Source organism: Mesoplodon densirostris, chromosome 8, assembly GCF_025265405.1.
Source record: "Mesoplodon densirostris isolate mMesDen1 chromosome 8, mMesDen1 primary haplotype, whole genome shotgun sequence".
NCBI lineage: Eukaryota > Metazoa > Chordata > Mammalia > Artiodactyla > Ziphiidae > Mesoplodon > Mesoplodon densirostris.
Genome location: NC_082668.1, coordinates 8,761,951 through 8,780,087, shown reverse-complemented (window position 1 = coordinate 8,780,087; position 18,137 = coordinate 8,761,951). Strand labels below are relative to the sequence as shown.

Genomic DNA, 18,137 nt, shown 5'->3' with positions numbered 1-18,137 from the left:
TACTTCTCATAGTAAAATCCAACGTTACACAGGAATATAAAGTGAAAGCCCTTTTCTCTCCTGGTCGTCCAAGTCCCGTGTTGCAGGAATCACAACTTGTGAATCCCTCCAAATGTTTTTTCTGCACATAGATATACTTTTTATACCACAAATCGAATTATTCTCTGTGTGCTGTTCTGTATCTTATTGTTTTCACTTTAACAATTTTTTTTTTTTAAACTTTCAATGTGTATTGATCTCTTTTTTTCCAAAGCTGCAGAGCAATCCCTTTATGTATATATATCATTGTCTTACCAGTTCTTTATCTGATAGACATTTAAGGTTATTTCTGATTTGTCACTGTTACAAATGGGACTGGAATAGAGTTTTTATACATGTATATTTGTGCACTTGTACAAGTATATCTATAGGTTAGGAATATGGAATTGCTTGATCAAAAGTAATGCACATGAGGGGCTTCCCTGGTGGCGCAGTGGTTGAGAATCCGCCTGCCGATGCAGGGGACACGGGGTTCGTGCCCCGGTCCGGGAAGATCCCACATGCCGCGGAGTGGCTGGGCCCGTGAGCCATGGCCGCTGAGCCTGTGCGTCCGGAGCCTGTGCTCCACAACGGGAGAGGCCACGACAGTGAGAGGCCCGCATACCACTAAAAAAAAAAGTAATGCACATTATTTATTTTTATAAGTGTCAACTAAATTTCTTTTCAAAATGGATATAACCAATTTATACTCCTCCCCACAAGCATGAAGACACTCATTGATACGTGTTAAGTTAAAGTATGGTGAAATTGAGAGCTGTGCTTGCCCCTGTAGTTTTCTCAGTAAAATTACCCTTTACGACACTTGAGGTTTAGGAAAATGATTTTTTCCCTCAAGAGAACGTTCCATATTAGCCAGTTGACTATTTGCTGTAAATGTTATAGTTAAGTAGGGATAATTATATAACTGACCAAATTGTGGGTGGTAGGTGATGATATCCTTTGACAACAGTATCTTGTTCATCAGCTGTGTTTCAGGGCCCCCTCCCTCTTGAGTCTAAAACAAAGGCAGCTTTACACCATTACTGCCCAGCCTTTAGAAGTACCTGTTTCACCTTTGATTTCAATGAGACCCATCAAGGAGGATAATTCCAGGTTAACGACTCACCCACTGTGGATTACCATTGTAGGGCATCTAGTCCAGTGAGAGATCTTTACGACCAGATTTGGAGAAAATTTTTGTTTTCCAGTGCTTTCCCTATGAAGTAAAAAAGGATGTGGCACCCAAATCTCTATCTTAGAAACTTATCATAGCAAATTCACATCCAAGGTATACTACAGATCAAAAAAAATTAGAGTTATATTGGACACAGGCCTCTAGGAACTAAAGATTTACCTGATGACTGTAACAGTAAGTTATCTTTATATTCCCAGATTATTTTGTTCTTTATGATACTTACTACAAGGAAACAGAATAGTACTGTAGAACTGAATTCTCATTGGGCTTGTACATTTGCGTGTAAGTAAGGGATTACAATGATTTACCCTGTTCACTCCTCTAGGTTTCCACTGCTGTGTTATCTATAACTGCCAAGGCTAAAAAGAAGGAAAAAGAAAAGGAAAAAAAGGAGGAGGAGAAAATGGAAGTGGTAGGTATAACTTGGTGGTCATATGGGTTGATGTAGCTTTCTCTGTCATGGTCCAGATTCTTCCTTAGTTGAACATTGTTATACCTTGCTCTTGGCTTCCTTTAAATAATTATCCTGTTCCAAGCATGAAGACTCAAAATTTTAATTGGAAGAGACTTTAGAAATTACACCCATTCATGGGAAGAATAGAAGGGTACAAATCAAAAATGAGTTCTTGGAGGAAATGACAACCAAAATGAGTTTTGAAGGGCAGAGTAGGATTTTCATCAGACAGTGAGATGATGGTGGTAGAGAGAAAAGCCCTTTCAGGCAAAGGGAACATCATTTATTTTTGAATATCTTTGATGATAGAAAAATCTTCTCACTCTTTACAACTAAGTTAAATATCATTCTCACCCCCAAGCAGAGTTACCATCTCTCTTGTCTGCGTCTGGTATCACTTTACTTCTACTTCCGTTATGTCTAATCCTAACTACCTTTTACACCTAATAGTTGCTCAGTAAATTTATTAAACATTATTCAGTGATGTAGAACAGAAGTGAACCTTTATGGGGCTATTTTTCCCCCCTAGGATGAGGCAGAGAAAAAGGAAGAAAAAGAGAAGAAAAAAGAACCTGAGCCAAACTTCCAGTTATTGGATAACCCAGCTCGAGTTATGCCTGCCCAACTTAAGGTCCTAAGCATGCCAGAGACCTGCAGATACCAGCCTTTCAAACCAGTAAGTCACCAATGCCCCTTAACTATATACCAGTAGGATGTTAATCTGTAGGGCAATGGAATCTTTATAGAGAAGGATAAATCTCCAAAGTATTGGGAAAAGCTCTGTAGTACTAATAAATCTCTTAGCAAAGGAGAACATTCCTTTGCATTCCATATAGATTTGGGGAGACTTTTCTTTGTGTGACCCTACAAACATCCTTCATCTACCAAAGGCTTACATCATGGACGTTTCTAATACAGCATAGTGATTTGGACTACAGACTCTGGAGCCAGACATCCTGAGTTTGAATCCTGATTCTACCACTTTCAACCTATGAGACCTTAGGCCAAGTACTAATCCTCTCTTCCTCGGTTTTCACTACTCTAAAATAAGAATTATCATCCTTAACTCATAGGAATGTGATTGAACAAGGTAATACAGTTAATACGTAAGCACTTAGAGTGTTCTATTTTACAATTAGAAAAGGATCTTCATGCCATTTAATTTATTCTAGGGCAGAATGTTGCATGTTAGAAACAAATGCTGATCAGAAATTTGAGCAGTGATAATGTCTTTATTTTCTAGGTTCTTGTATCTCGAAAACTAGAGAACCATTAGTAGACATATTTAATACATTCAAATCCTGGACCTGTCTAAAATGTCATAGACAAGATTTCTAGATCCTTATAGAAAAGTAAACCCATTCTCATCATCTTGAAGGTGGTCCCTGATGGTGGTGACAACTCTTACCCACAATTGTGAGTCAAGCTCTTACCTGACTAGATTATCAGCTAGAGGAGACAAAGGCAAAGGATGGAAGATATTTAGTGGAAGAACTAGAATTGGGCGGAACTGAGTTTATATTGCAGATCTGCCGTTTCTTAGCTGTGTAACTGAGACAAGTCAGTTGATTGCTTCGTGTTTCAGTTTCTTCATCTAATAGTTGGGATGGTGATACTACCTACCGCCTAGGAATATTGTAAAGATTAAATAGGTTGTTATATGTGAAACACTTAAAACAACATGTGGAACATGGTAAATCCTGTCAGTGAATATTACTTGGTGGTGGTGACAAGTCATCAGCCATCTGTGGGCAGCAGGCAATCAGGCCAGGAAAGACGGAATAGCTTGCAGGTCTTCTCCCATCTCCTATTAATTTTGCATTACTAAGACCTAATACTGCTTGGTCTGCAGTGTCGAATGAATGAATTAATAGAACCACTAATGGACACATTAAATGTAGTCGCTATCTAATCTGCAACCCAGCTCGCTAAAGTGACATGTTTCCAGAGAATATATTCTAACAGCATCCTTTCAAAACTGCTCATGCCAGAATAGGTATATTAGTACACAACTAGTGAATACTTTAAGCACACAAAACACCTAGTGATTTTGACAATTATGAAGAACTAAAGAGAGCAAAGTATATGTTCAGTGTCATGAGGCCATATGAGGAGGCTGATTTTCCTCAGCTGGAACTTAAATGATTGTTAAGCCTTTGCTCAAAATAAATACAAGGAAGCTGTAACAGTTGTTCATTTACAAGCGAAAAGATTTCTTCTGTCTGTGCCTGGCTGACTGTTGAAGGTGTGCCCCAATCACACACATAGCCCCTCAGCAAAGACTCGGAGACTTACTGTTCCAGGTGTTTAAGGAAATCCCTGGCTAGTCATTAGCTGTCCAATCAGGTAACTGAGAGGAGACTTCAGTGGTCACATACAACAGAAAATAGTTTATAGAAAAGTCACAAAACAGACAACAGCAGCAAACCCTGGGGAGAGGTGAGAATCTGATTTCCAGAGTTGCCACATTATATTATTTAAATGTCCAGTTTTCAACAGAAAATTACAAGACATACAAAGCAATAAGACATGACTCATACACAGGAAAAAAGCAGTTAATAAAACTGTCTCTGAGGAAGCCTAGATGTACATAATAGACAGACTAAATCAACTAAAATACGTTCAAAGAACTAAAGGAACTATGTCTAAAGAACTAAAGGAAAGTATAAGAACGTTGTCTTAACAAATCATGAATATCAGTAAAGAGATAGAAATTGTAAAAAATAATCAAATAGACATTCTGGATTTGAAAAATACAATAACTGAAATGAAAAATTTGCTAGAGGAGCTCAACAGCTGATTCAGGAAGACTTGAGCAAACTTGAAAATAGGTCATCTGAGGAACAAAAAAAGGGTGAAGAAAAAAAGAACAGACCTGTTAAAAGCCAAGCATACCAACATACACAGAAATGGGATAATGGGAGTCCCAAAAAGAGAAAAGTATAGAAGAATATTTGAAGAAATAATGACTGAAAACTTCCATAATTTTATGAATAACATTGATCTACATATCCAGGATGCTCAGTGAATCCAAGTAAGATAAAGAGATCCACACCTAGACACATCATAATCACACTGTTGAAAGACAAAGAAGGATTCTTTTCTTCTTTTTCTTCTTTTTTTTAACTGAGGTAACATTGGTTTATAACAAATGTAAGTTTTGTGTATACAACATTATAATTCACCTTCTGTATACACAGCAGTATGCTCACCACCAAAACTCTAGTTTCCATCCATCACCATACAATTGACCCCCCTTTCTCCATTTCACCCCCCAGAAGTTACTGTTTTCTCTATGTTTTTTTTTTGCTTTGTTTTGTTTTGCTTGTTCATTACTTTTTTTGTTTTAGTCCATATATGAGTGAAATCATGGTATTTGTCTTTTTCCATCTAACTTGTTTCACTTAGCATAATACCCTCAAGGTGTATCCATGTTATTGCAGATGGCAAGATTTCATCCTTTTTTATGGCTGAGTAGTAAGTATTCCATTGTGTGTGTGTGTGTGTGTGTGTGTGTGTGTGTGTGTGTGTGTGTATCACATCTTTTTTATCCATTCTCCTATCAGTGGGCACTTAGGTTGTGTCCATATCTTGGCTGTTATAAATAATGCTGCTATGAACATAGGGGTACATATATCTTTTCAAATTAGTGTTTTCAGATTCCCAGAAATAGAATAGCTGGATCATTCTTTGAGGAATCTGCATACTGTTTTCCACAATGGCTACATCCATTTACATTTCGACCAACAGTGTACCAGGGTTTCCTTTTCTCCACATACTCTCCAACCCTTGTTATTTTTTGCCTTTTTGATAATAGCCATTCTATTGGGTATGAGGTGATATCTCATGGTTTTGGTTGATTTTCATTTACTTAATAATTAGCAATGTTGAACATCTTTTCATGTGCCTGTTGGCCACCTGTATCTTCTTTGGAAAAATATCTATTCAACTCCTTTGCCTTTTTTTAAATTTAGTCATTTGTTTTTTTTGTTGGTCAGTTGTAAAAGTTCTTTATATATTTTGGATATGAACCTCTTGTATGATGGATATATGATTTGCAAATATCTTCTCCCATTTGGTAGGTTTTCTTTTCATTGATGGTTTCCTTTGCTGTGGAGAAACCTTTGGTTTGAAGTAGTCCCATTTGTTCATTGTTGCTTTTGTTTCCCTTGTCTGAGGAAACATATCCAGACAGATACTGCTAAAACCAATGTCAGAAAGCATACTGCCTATGTTTTCTTCTAGGAGTCTTATGGTTTCAGGTCTTACATTCAAGTCTTTAATAAATTTTGAGTTAATTTTTGTGTATGTTGTAAGAGAGTGGTCTGGTTTCATTCTTTTGCATTTGGCTGTCCAGTTAATTTTTGTGTATGTTGTAAGAGAGTGGTCTGGTTTCATTCTTTTGCATTTGGCTGTCCAGTTAATTTTTGTGTATGTTGTAAGAGAGTGGTCTGGTTTCATTCTTTTGCATTTGGCTGTCCAGTTTTCACAACACGGTTTATTGAAGAGACTTTACTTTCTCTACTGTATGCTCTTGGCTCCTTTGTCGTAAATTAGTTGTCTGTATTTGTGGGTTTATTTCTGAATGTTCAGTTCTGTTCCATTGATCTGTGTGTCTGTTGTGTCTATTTTTCTGCCGATAACATGCTGCTTTGATTACTACAGCTTTGTAGTATAATTTGAAATCAGGGAGTGTGACACCTCCAGCTTGGTTCTTTTTTCTCAGGATTTCTTTGGCTATTCCAGGTCTTCTGTATTTACATTTTTAAATTTAGGATTTTTTTGGTTCTATTTCCGTAAAAACAAATGTCATTGGGATTGTGATAGGGATTGCATTGAATCTATAGATTGCTTTAGGTATATGGACATTTTAATATTGTTAATTTTTCTAATTTATGAGCATGAAATGTCTTTCCATTTCTTTGTATTTTCAGTTTCGTTCAACAATGTCTTATTCAGTTATCAGTATATAGGTCTTTCTCCTCCTTGATTAAACTTACTACTAGGTATTTTATTCTTTTTGTTGCAATTGTAAACAGGATTGTTTTCTTAGTTTCTCTTTCTGCTAGTTCATTGTTATTGTATAGAAACGCAACAGATTTGACAGAGAATCTTGAGAGCAGCAAGAGAAACACAACTCCTCCTCATGTACCCAGAGCCACAATAAGATCAACAGCTGATTTGTCATTAGAAACTATGGAGGCCAGAAGGCAGAATGTTGATATAGTCAAAGTGCTCAAAGAAAAGTCTCAACCAAGAATGCCATATCCAACAAAACTATCCTTCAAAAATGAAGGCAAAATTAAGACATTCACAGATGAAAACTAAGAGAATTTGTTGCTAGCCAGCCTGCCATACAAGAAGTACTAAAGTGAACCTTTCAGGATGAAGTGAAGACATAGTAACTTGAATCCACATGAAAACATACAGAGCACTGGTAAACATAATTATATAGGTAAATATAAAAGATAGTATAAGTTTATTTTTGTTTGTAACTCTTTTTTTCCTGTTTTTTCTCCATTAATTTTTTTAATTGAGGTATAGTTGATTTACAATATTATGTAAGTTTCAGGTTACAACATAGTGATTCACAATTTTTCAAGGTTATACTCCATTTCTAGTTATTATAAAATATTGGCTATGTTCTCTGTGCTGTACAATATATCCTTGTAGTTCATTTTATACATAGTAGTTTGTACCTCTTAATCCCCTGCCCCATCTCGTCCCTCCCCCTTCCCTCTCCCCACTGTAACCACTAGTTTGTTCTCCATATCTGTGAGTCTCTTTCTTTTTTGTTATATTCACTAGTTTGTTTTATATTTTAGGTTCCACATATAAGTGATATCATACAGTATTTGACTTATTTCACTGAGCATAATACCCTCCAAGTCCATCTGTGTTGTTACAAATGGCACAATTTCATTCTTTTTTATGGCTGAGGAGTAGTCCATTTATTCTTTTTTATTCATTCACCTGTTTATGGACACTTACATTGCTTCCATATCTTGGCTATTGTAAACAATGTTGCTATGAATATTGCAGTGCATATATCTTTTCAAATTAATGTTCATTTTCTTCAAATACTACCCAGGAGTAGAACTGCTAGATCATCTGGTAGTTCTAGTTTTAGTTTTTTGAGGAACCTCCATACTGTTGTCCATAGTGGCTGAACCAATTTACATTCCCACCAACAGTGCACAAGGGTTCCCTTTTCTCCACATACTTGCCAATATTTGTTATTTGTGGTCTTCAGTAATTCTTAAGATTATGAAGGAATCCAGAAAAATTCTTTATCAGATGAGTTGGAGTTCAGAAAATGTGGTCACAGAACTCTACACCAGAGGGACCGCACCCTGTGGCCGGAGTCTGCTCTCACCCTGTCCCCAGGGTGGCCAGCTCACCACCCACTCCTTGGTCTTTTTTCCTCTTATCTGATTTAAAAGACAGCTGTACAGTGCAATCATAAATTGGTGTTGATGTGTACACACTGTATAAAAATGTAATTTGCATTGAAGTATGTCTTAGTCTGTTCTGGCTGCTATAGCAAATTGCCACCTACTGTTTAAGACTGGATGGCTTAAACAACAAATCTTTCTTTCTCACAGTTCTGAGACTAGATGTCCAAGAACAGGGTGCCAGCATGAGCAAGTTCTTGGTAAAGGCCATCATCCCAGCTTATAGACAGCCCTCTTCTCATTGTATCCTCACATAGCAGAGAAAGAGAAAGCAAACTCTCTTCATGTTGCTTCTTACAAGGGCATGAATTTCATTCCTAAGGGCTTTGCCTTCATGACCTAATTGCATCCTAAAGACCCACCTTCTCATACCATTACACTTTGTGGGGGTGGGGTAGGATTTCATCATATGAATTGGGGGAGGGGACACAACATATAGGTATGTTTGGCACATACGTGAGCCATACAGAACCATGTCTGGCACACAGTACGTGTATACTAAAGTTGGATATTGTTATGATTATTCTTATTATATATGGCAAATAAATTTCTATCTGTTTAATAAAAAAAAGGGGAAAGGGACTTCCCTGGGGGCGCAGTGGTTGAGAGTCTGCCTGCCGATGCAGGGGACACGGGTTCGTGCCCCGGTCTGGGAAGATCCTACATGCCGCGGAGCGGCTAGGCCCGTGAACCATGGCCGCTGAGCCTGTGCTCCTCAGCGGGAGAGGCCACAACAGTGAGAGGCCTGCATACCGCAAAAAAAAAAAAAAAAAAAAAAAAAAGCCAAAAGAAAGGGGAAAGACTCAAATTACTAAAATCAGGAAACAAAGAAGGGACATTACTTACTATCAGCCTTACACATTACTACCAACCTTACAGAAATAAAAGGATTATGAGAGTATACTGTGAATAACTATATGTCAACAAATTAGGTAATTTAGATGAAATTGACAAAGTCCTAGAAAGACAAACTACTACAACTGATTCAAGAAGAAATAGTAAATCTGAATAGATATATAACAAGTAAAGAGATTGAATTAATAATCAGAAAGCAATAAAGAAAAGCCCAGGGCCAGATGGCTTCACTGGTTAATTCCATCAAATGTTTAAAGAAAAAATAGCATCAATCCTTTACAAACTGCTCTAAAAAAATACAAGAGGAGGAAACACTGCCAAACTTATTCTTTGTGGCCAGTATTACTCTGTAGTAAAACCAGGCAAAGACATTACAAGGAAAAAAACTACAGAGCCAATAATTAATGTTCACAAATTGGAAGATTTAGTATTACTCAAGATGGCAGTACTCCCCAATTTGATCTATAGATTCAACATAGTCCTTATCAAAATCCCAGCTGACTTTTTTTGCAGAAATATACAAACTGATCCTAAAATTCATATGGAAATACAGGGGACCCAGAATAGCCAAAACAGTCTTGAGAAAGAAGAGCAAAGTTGGAAGAATCACACTTCCCAATTTCAAAACTTACTACAAAGCTACAGTAATCAAAACTGGTATTGGCATAAGGATAGACATCCAGATAAATGAATTTAAATTGAGAGTCCAAAAATTTATGGTCAATTTGACTTTTTTTATAATTGAAGTATAGTTGATTTACAATGTTGTATTAGTTTCAGGTATACATACAGCAAAGTGATTCAGTTATACATTTATGTATATATCTACTCTTTTTCATATTCTTTTCCATTATAGGTTATTATAAGGTATTGGATATAGTTCCCATGTGCTATACAGTAGGTCCTTGTTGTTTATCTCTTTTATATATAGTAGTGTGTATCTGTGAATCCCAGACTCCTAATTTATCCCTCCCCCGCCCACCCTTTCCCCTTTGGTAACCGTAAGTTTGCTTTCTACGGTATTATCTGAGTCTACTTCTGTTTTGTAAATAAATTTGTAGCGTTTTTTAGATTCCACAGATAAGTGATATGATATTATATTTGTCTTTGTCTATCTGACTTTCTTCACTGAGTATATGATAATCTCTTGGTCCATCCCTGTTGCTGCAAATGGCATTACTTCATTCTTTTTTATGGCTGAGTAATATTCCTGTGTGTGTGTGTGTGTGTGTGTGTGTGTGTGTGTGTGTGTGTGTGTGTGTGTGTGTGTGTGTGTGTGTGTGTGTGTGTGTGTGTGTGTGTGTGTGTGTGTGTGTGTGTGTGTGTGTGTGTGTGTGTGTGTGTGTGTACCACATCTTTATCCATTCATCTGTCAGTGGGCATTTAGGTTGCTTCCATGTCCTGGCTATTGTAAGTAGAGCTGCTGTGAGCATTGGGGTACATATATTTTTCTGAATTAGTTTTTGTCTTTTCCAGATACATGCCCAGGAGTGGGGTTACTGGATTATATAGTAACTCTGTTTTTAGTTTTTTAAGGAGCCTCCATAGTGTTCTCCATAGTGGCTGCACCAATTTATATTCCCACCAACAGTGTAGGAAGGTTCCCTTTTCTCCACACTCTCTCCGGCATGTATTATTTGTAGTTTTTTTTGATGATGGCCATTCTCACCTGTGTGAGGTGATAGCTCATTATGGTTTTGATTTACATTTCTCTAATAATTAGTGATGCTGAGCATCTTTTCATGTGCCTGTTGGCCATCTGTATGTCTTCTTTGGAGAAATGTCTATTTAGGTTCTCTGCCCATTTTTTGAGTGGATTGTTTGCTTTTTTGATATTAAGCTGTATACGCTGTTTATATATTTTAGAAATTAATGCCTTGTCAGTCACATTGTTTGCAAATATTTTCTCCTATTTTGTATGCTGTCTTTTTGTTTTATAGTTTCCTTTGCTGTGCAAAAGCTTTTAAGTTTAATTAGGTCCCATTTGTGTATTTTTGCTTTTGTTTCCGTTACTCTAGGAGATGGATCTAAAAAAAAATTTGTTGCGATTTCTGTCAAAGAGTGTTCTGCCTGTGTTTTCCTCTAGAAGTTTTATAGTATCTGGTCTTACATTTAGGTTTTTTTTTTTTTTTTTTTTTTTTAAACACCCAGTACTAGGATGAGAGATAAACCTGAATGGTGAGGGCCATGTAACTTCCTATTATTTTTTTATAATTTTTTTAAATTTATTTATTTATTTTATTTTATGGATGTGTTTGGTCTTCATTTCTGTGAGAGGGCTTTTTCTAGTTGTGACAAGAGGGGGCCACTCTTCATCGCGGTGCGCGGGCCTCTCAATATCGCGGCCTCTCTTGTAGTGGAGCGCAGGCTCAGTAATTGTGGCTCACGGGCCTAGTCGCTCTGCGGCATGTGGGATCTTCCCAGACAAGGGCTCGAACCTGTGTGCCCTGCATTGGCAGGCAAATTCTCAACCACTGCGCCACCAGGGAAGCCCTACATTTAGGTCTTTAATCCATTTTATGGTCGATTGATTTTCTTCAATGGGGAAAGAATAATATTTTTAAGACATGGTGCTTAAGACAACTGGCTATCCATATGCAAAAGAATTAAATTGGATCCCTACCTTACAGCATATATAAAAATTAATTGAAAATGGATCAAAGACTTAAATGTACGAGCTAACACTATATAAACACTATCTGTAAATCTTTATGATCTTGGATTAGGCAGTGTTTTCTCATATGTGACATCTAAAGCAGAAGCAACCCCCAAAAAAGATAAATTGGACTTAATCAAGTTAAAAACTTTTGTGTTACAAAAGACACTATCAAGAAAGTGGAAAAAAAAACCAGAGAATAGAAAATATTTTCAAATCACATACCTGATGAGAGACTTATATCCAAATACATTTTTTTAAACTCTTAAAACTCAATGATTAAAAAAAATATATTTTTTAACTAGGCAAAGGATTTGAATAGACATTTCTCCAAAGAAGATTTACAAATGGCCAAAAGCACATGAAAAGATGCTCAACATCATTCATCATTAGGGAAATGGAAATCAGAACCACAAGGAGATACTTCATAATACCCTAGGATGGCTATAATCAAAAAGATAATAGGGGCTTCCCTGGTGGCGCAGTGGTTGAGAGTCCGCCTGCTGGTGCGGGGGACACGGGTTCGTGCCTCGGTCCGGGAGGATCCCACATGCCGCAGAGCGGCTGGGCCTGTGAGCCATGGCCGCTGAGCCTGGGCGTCCGGAGCCTGTGCTCCGCTACAGGGAGGGGCCACAGCAGTGAGAGGCCCACATACCGCAAAAAAAAAAAAGAAAAAGAAAAAGACAATAGGTTTGTAGGTTAAAGTTAGCAAGGATATGGAGAAATTGGAAGCCGCATATAGTACTGGTAGGAATGTAAAGTGTTGCAGCCTCTATGGAAACCAGTTTGGCAGTTCCTCGAAAAGTTAAATGTAGACTTATATGACCCAGCAATTCCACTCCTTAGTATGTGCCCAAGAGAATGAAAACTATGTCCACACAAACACTTGTACACTAATGTTTATATCAGCTTTATACATAATAGCCAGAAGGTAGAAACAACTCAAATATTTGTCTATCAAGTGGTGGATGGATAAACAAAATGTGATATGCACAATGCAGTATTATTCAGCTGAAAGAAATGACATACTGACATATACTCCACCGTGTTTGAAACTTAAAAACCTTATCCTAAGTGAAAAAAGCCAGACGCAGAAGTCCACATAATGTATGGTTCTGTTTATTTGAGATGTCCAGAATAGACAAATCCATACAGACAGAAGTTGCTTTAGCGGTTGTAGGAGCTGGGAGTGGGGGATGGAGAATGACGGCTAGCAGGTGCAGAGTTTCTTTTACGTTGATGAATGTGTTCTTGAATTAGATAGTGGAGGTGGCTGCACAACTTTGTATCCTAAAAAAAAAAATCACTGAATTGTATACTTTAAAAGAGATCATTTATGTTATGTGAATTATATCTCAATTTTTTTAAAAAGGAAGAAAAGACTGCCTCTGTGTGTGTGCAGTGAAGAAAGGGGTGCCCCCTGACTCATTCCCTCCAGAACCCTCAATGGCAGGGTCATCAGATCCTTCCTCAGACATTGCATTTGAAAGAGGCAACTTCAGGGTTTTTTTTTTTAATATTTATTTATTTTGTTTTTTGGCTATGTTGTGTCTTAGTTGTGGCACACGGGATCTTCTTTGTGGCATGCGGGATTTTTCGTTGTGGTGCGCGGGCTGTTCTCTAGTTGTGGTGTGAGGGCTCCAGAGCACGCAGGCTCTTCATTGTGGTGTGCAGGTTTCTCTCTAGTTGCGGCGCGTGGGCTCTGTAGTTGTGGCATGTGGGCTCCAGGGTGCATGGGCTCTGTAGTTTGTGGCACGTGGGCTCAGTAGGTGCGGTGCATGGGCTTAGTTGCTCCACAGCACGTGGGATCTTAGTTCCCCAACCAGGGATCAAACCCGCGTCCCCTGCGTTGGAAGGCAGATTCTTAACCACTGGACCATCAGGGAAATCCCAGCAGCTTTAGTTTTGAAAATGGATGGCATTCCTACTCTGTTTCTTGTCCATCTTAAAAGATGTCTTATAGAGAGTGTGGAACATTTGGCAGCCGGAAGTGACCCATTACCTCTGTCTTCCGTTGTCACTAGCCTTGTCAGAAAACAGAATGTCATATATCTTATTCTCTGCTTAGAGAGTGTGAACTTTCTCTCTAACATATAAGGCATTAATAAATCTAAACCATGTAGCTATAAAAAGCTCTTCCCATATGTTGATTATATTGCAGGATTTGGGCTGGAGCATTCCAGTTAAGCATGAAATAGTACCACTGTAATCTGCAGCCATATATTTCCAAATTGCAGGAAGTCCTTTGGTGAACATGGATATTTTCTGTTGAGTAAAAGATTGATCTCCATTTGGTCCTTTAGAAGGTTCAAATAGACTTTTAGACCATGGAGTATTAGGACAGTGGCCATGTTACTCTGTTCTTGGATGAATATTGGTATTAAAGGAAGAGTCCATTCATAAAATGGCCTTTCTTCAAGGAAAGCCAGCTTTTTAAGTGAAAGGGTTATAGATTAATGTGTATGAATGTGTATATATTGAGAGAAGGGAAATAGTTCAGAAATTCATGAAGGCACACCCGTTGTACAGCGTGGCAGAGCAGAGTTCTGATGAGTAAAAATTAGATTAGGTTGGACTGCAGAGATGCTTATACATACATGAATCATTTGCCTAACGTGCTTGGGCTTCTTTTCCTTCCCAGTAATGTGCTTTGGTAGAAATATGTTTTTGCCAAATGTTCCCTTCACTGTTGACTGATTTAATTACCGAGAGCAGCTTTCCATTTCCTTTGACACAGGCAAGCAAATAGAATAAGATTAGCACACCAGAGATGGGCAGACAGTTTGAGTTTTGAATTTACCTTTCGCTAATATGTTTGGGAGAGAGCTTAATAGAATTGCTTCTACACTCTACTTCCCTTTTGTTTCTAGTCTAGTTTTTCACTGTCTCGCATCACAAGGATTTGTAGATTATAGTGAAAAACACTCAGATATTTGTGATACTTATATTGCTCTATCATTCTGAAATTGCTGGAGAAAAATTGGCTTTTCATTCGTAGATTGTCTCTTGTGTCCAAAATGATGGTTTTCTCACAAATGATAAAGTATCTGTTAGAGTAGTGTGCGCCTCAAACTTTAACATGCATATAAATCACCTGAGGATCTTGTTAAAATACAAATTCAGAGATCTAAAGCGGGGCCAAGTTTTCTGCATTTCTAACAAGCTCCGAGATAATGAGGATGCTACTGGTCCAGGACCACACACTGAGTAGCAAGGCATTAGAATACCGTCTTTGGATAGTAAACATTCTCCCTGCAGTCCAACTGAGGCTAGTGCAGTACTGAGAAATACTTCTTAAATTGGGATGCATCATCCAAACAGCAACACCACATGTTCTACCATCCAGAGCCACTGGGTTAAATTTACAGGTACTCCTATAGATTACAGTTATCTTTATCCTTTCTTATGCACATTGGCAATGATGTCCTCATTCAGTCCTCAGACTAACCTGAAGGAATAGATCAGGAAGATTTTATTAGCCCCTTCTTACGTTTGAACAGTTTAGTTAAGTCACTAGTGTAGCATCACACAGGCACAAATGCCTAGGTTTCCTGACTCATCTAGGAAAGTGTAGTTCCATCCCAGTTCTTTATTTCCAAATCATTCTAGTAGCCTTGAGGTACCATTTAACAAATATGCACTCAAGATTCTGGAGCGGGCTTCCCTGGTGGCGCAGTGGTTGAGAGTCCGCCTGCCAATGCAGGGGACATGGGTTCGTGCCCCGGTCCGGGAAGATCCCACATGCCGCGGAGTGGCTGGGCCCGTGAGCCATGGCCGCTGAGCCTGTGCATCCGGAGCCTGTGCTCCACAACGGGAGAGACCACAACAGTGAGAGGCCCGCGTACCGCAAAAAGAAAAAAAGATTCTGGAGCATTCTGGAAATATGAGTGGAGCTTGTGCTTCTTCATTCCTTGCTCTGTTTAATAGCTGTCCATTGGAGGCATCATCATTCTGAAGGATACCAGTGAAGACATTGAAGAGCTGGTGGAACCTGTGGCAGCCCATGGCCCGAAAATTGAGGAAGAGGAACAAGAGCCAGAACCCCCAGAACCATTTGAGTATATTGATGACTAAGGACCAGAGGTGTGTGTGGAACAAAATTGTATATCAAGGGAAATCTCTTAGTCGGTTCTTCACAAATGTTTTATACAGAGACATGGTCTCACTTTTTCCCTTTTGTACTTAATCCCTGTTTACCTAAACGGTATTAAAATTTACCCTTCTTTGACCTCTTCGTGAATACGGAATATACCAATTCCTTTTTCCTTCTTTGACTCTCTACCCTCTAGTGTTCTACCAGTGCTATTCAAAGTGGCTGGACTGCAAACTGATTTCATAGGTCCATGACGAAGTAGGGAGCTTGCTCCAGAATGTAACTCAATGCTTCTCTCATCAAAAAAGCCTTGCTACCCACTAACCCCAAAAAAGTCAGCTGAACTGACTGTCAGCTCAGTGACGGAGGTGATTTCCATTTTGATGTAAGCTCCTTGTTGTGGATCAGTTATAGTTTGTGGACGGGCACTGGTCCGTAGATCACACTTTGAGTAGCACAGGTCTAAATTCCTCACTGATTGTTCTCTCTCTCCCTTTCCTTTGGCAATACTTTTGGCACTAAAAGCCTTACCATTCATTATTCGAGAAGCTATTGAACATCTAATATGTATAAGACATAGTGCTTATAGGTACTTTGGGGTCAGTTAGACTGTAACACAAAGCTTTGTCCAGTTGAAAAAGATTATTATTATGCCAGTGTCCTAACAATGTTGAAGGGGGTTTTTAGATGCAAAAGATTGCAATTTCACGAAATTGTCATTCTGTTTCCTCCAGTTTTTTTTGAATGGTCATCACGTATCTGAAGATGCATATAAACTGTATAATCAAGGTTCTCTAATTCCACCCTACTACAAGTACGTTGTCAAACAAATATGAATTTATTCTACTTTTTAAACAAAGTAAGATCAGTATCATTTATTACATTAGGACAAAAGAAAAATACATTTGAAATGTCAAGTTGCAAATCTAGCGCTGTGTTACACACTAAGTAGCAATTAATGAAAGCTTTTATAGAAATCTCAGATAAATGTTAAGGCAGAAACCCTGCTATTAGTAGAAAAATATATTCAAGCCTCCAAGAGATAGTTTGGAGATTTATAACTTCCCTTCCTGCTTTTGAAAATTGTCTTTCAGCTCTTGATGGTTTCCTAAGCTTTACCCAACCAGCACATGACAATATTAATACCCTGAGCTCTCAGTCTGTGTGCAGAACTGAACTCACAGTAGCCCTCTTCAGCCTTTCACAATACCTTACTGAAAACCCCCTGATTAAGTCTTTCAAGACAGTTAACTACAAAATGGCTTAGAAGTTTTCAGTTGGAAATTGGATTCTTGTTAGGTTTTTTTTTCATATTTATTTATTTATCTATTTACTTTTGTATTTATTTATTTAGTCTGCGCCGGGTCTTAGTTGCAGCACGTGGGATTTTAGTTGCGGCACGTGGATTTTAATTGCAGCATGCAGGATCTTTTAGTTGCAGCATGCGGACTTCTTAGTTGCAGCATGCGGACTCTTAGTTGCGGTATGCATGCAGGATCTAGTCCCCAACCAGGGATCGAACCCTGGCCCCCTGCATTGGGAGCGTGGAGTCTTACCCACTGGATGACCAGGGAAGTTCCCCTTGTTAGTTTTTAAAAGGGTAAGATATCCAGTCAAATGAGAATTTGGAAACTATAGTCTGTCTTAGCACAAACTGTCATATTAGGACTGCATCAGCAGGGTTAGGGGCTAGTTTGTTTTTTGTTTGTTTGTTTGTTGTTTTGGTTTTTTATCTTGGGTGTTTTTTTGTTTTTTGTTTTTTTGCCGCACTGTGCAACATGTGGGATTCTAGTTCTCCAACCAGGGATTGAACCCATTACCCCTGCAGTGGAAGCGTGGAGTCTTAACCACTGGACCACCATGGAAGTCTATAGGCTAGTTTTAGACTTCAACATCTAGTAGTTTGTTTTGGGTTTTTTTAATGTTTTTTAAATAAAGAATAACCCTAGCTTCTCCCTCTCCTGCCTTCCCCAGGATTTTATTGCTCACCTGAAGAAGATTGTCCAGGCTCATATTGGAAACGCCTGTGAGGAAGTTCATGCTGAGACCTGCTATTCACTGCATGTATCATTGCCTCTGTGCTGACCTTGTGTCCAAGTCTTTGGTTGAAGAGATGGTATATGACTATCTAGTGTTCTCTTTCACACAACTTGGTTTTCAAATAAATATATTAAGATCTTCAGATGGACAAGGACTTCTTGTTTGTTTTTCAGCCTGGATTTTAAATAAATGGATCTAGTACTCTTTCCTCCCACCATGAAACGCCTAAACCCAAAGAGCTAAATCTTTGATTGCTGGGATGAGTATGCATGACTTTAATATTGGTGAAAGAGTTAAACTATTTTATAGATTATTTGAAAAATAATGGAAAAAATAAGAGAGAAAACCACCCTTGTTTATTACTCCAAGAA

General features: G+C 38.3%; 1 protein-coding gene across 1 annotated transcript in view; it reads left to right on the top strand.

Moving 5' to 3' along the window:
* The window catches only part of PSMD1 (proteasome 26S subunit, non-ATPase 1), a 106,167-nt gene extending 88,259 nt beyond the window's left edge, over positions 1-17,908 (top strand). The window contains exons 22-25 of the mRNA XM_060106299.1: positions 1,539-1,625; positions 2,197-2,343; positions 15,561-15,716; positions 17,701-17,908. Coding sequence (XP_059962282.1) covers positions 1,539-1,625; positions 2,197-2,343; positions 15,561-15,707 — 381 coding nt within the window. The 3' untranslated portion in view covers positions 15,708-15,716; positions 17,701-17,908. The remainder of the gene's footprint in view (positions 1-1,538; positions 1,626-2,196; positions 2,344-15,560; positions 15,717-17,700) is intronic.
* Positions 17,909-18,137: the final 229 nt, after the last annotated feature.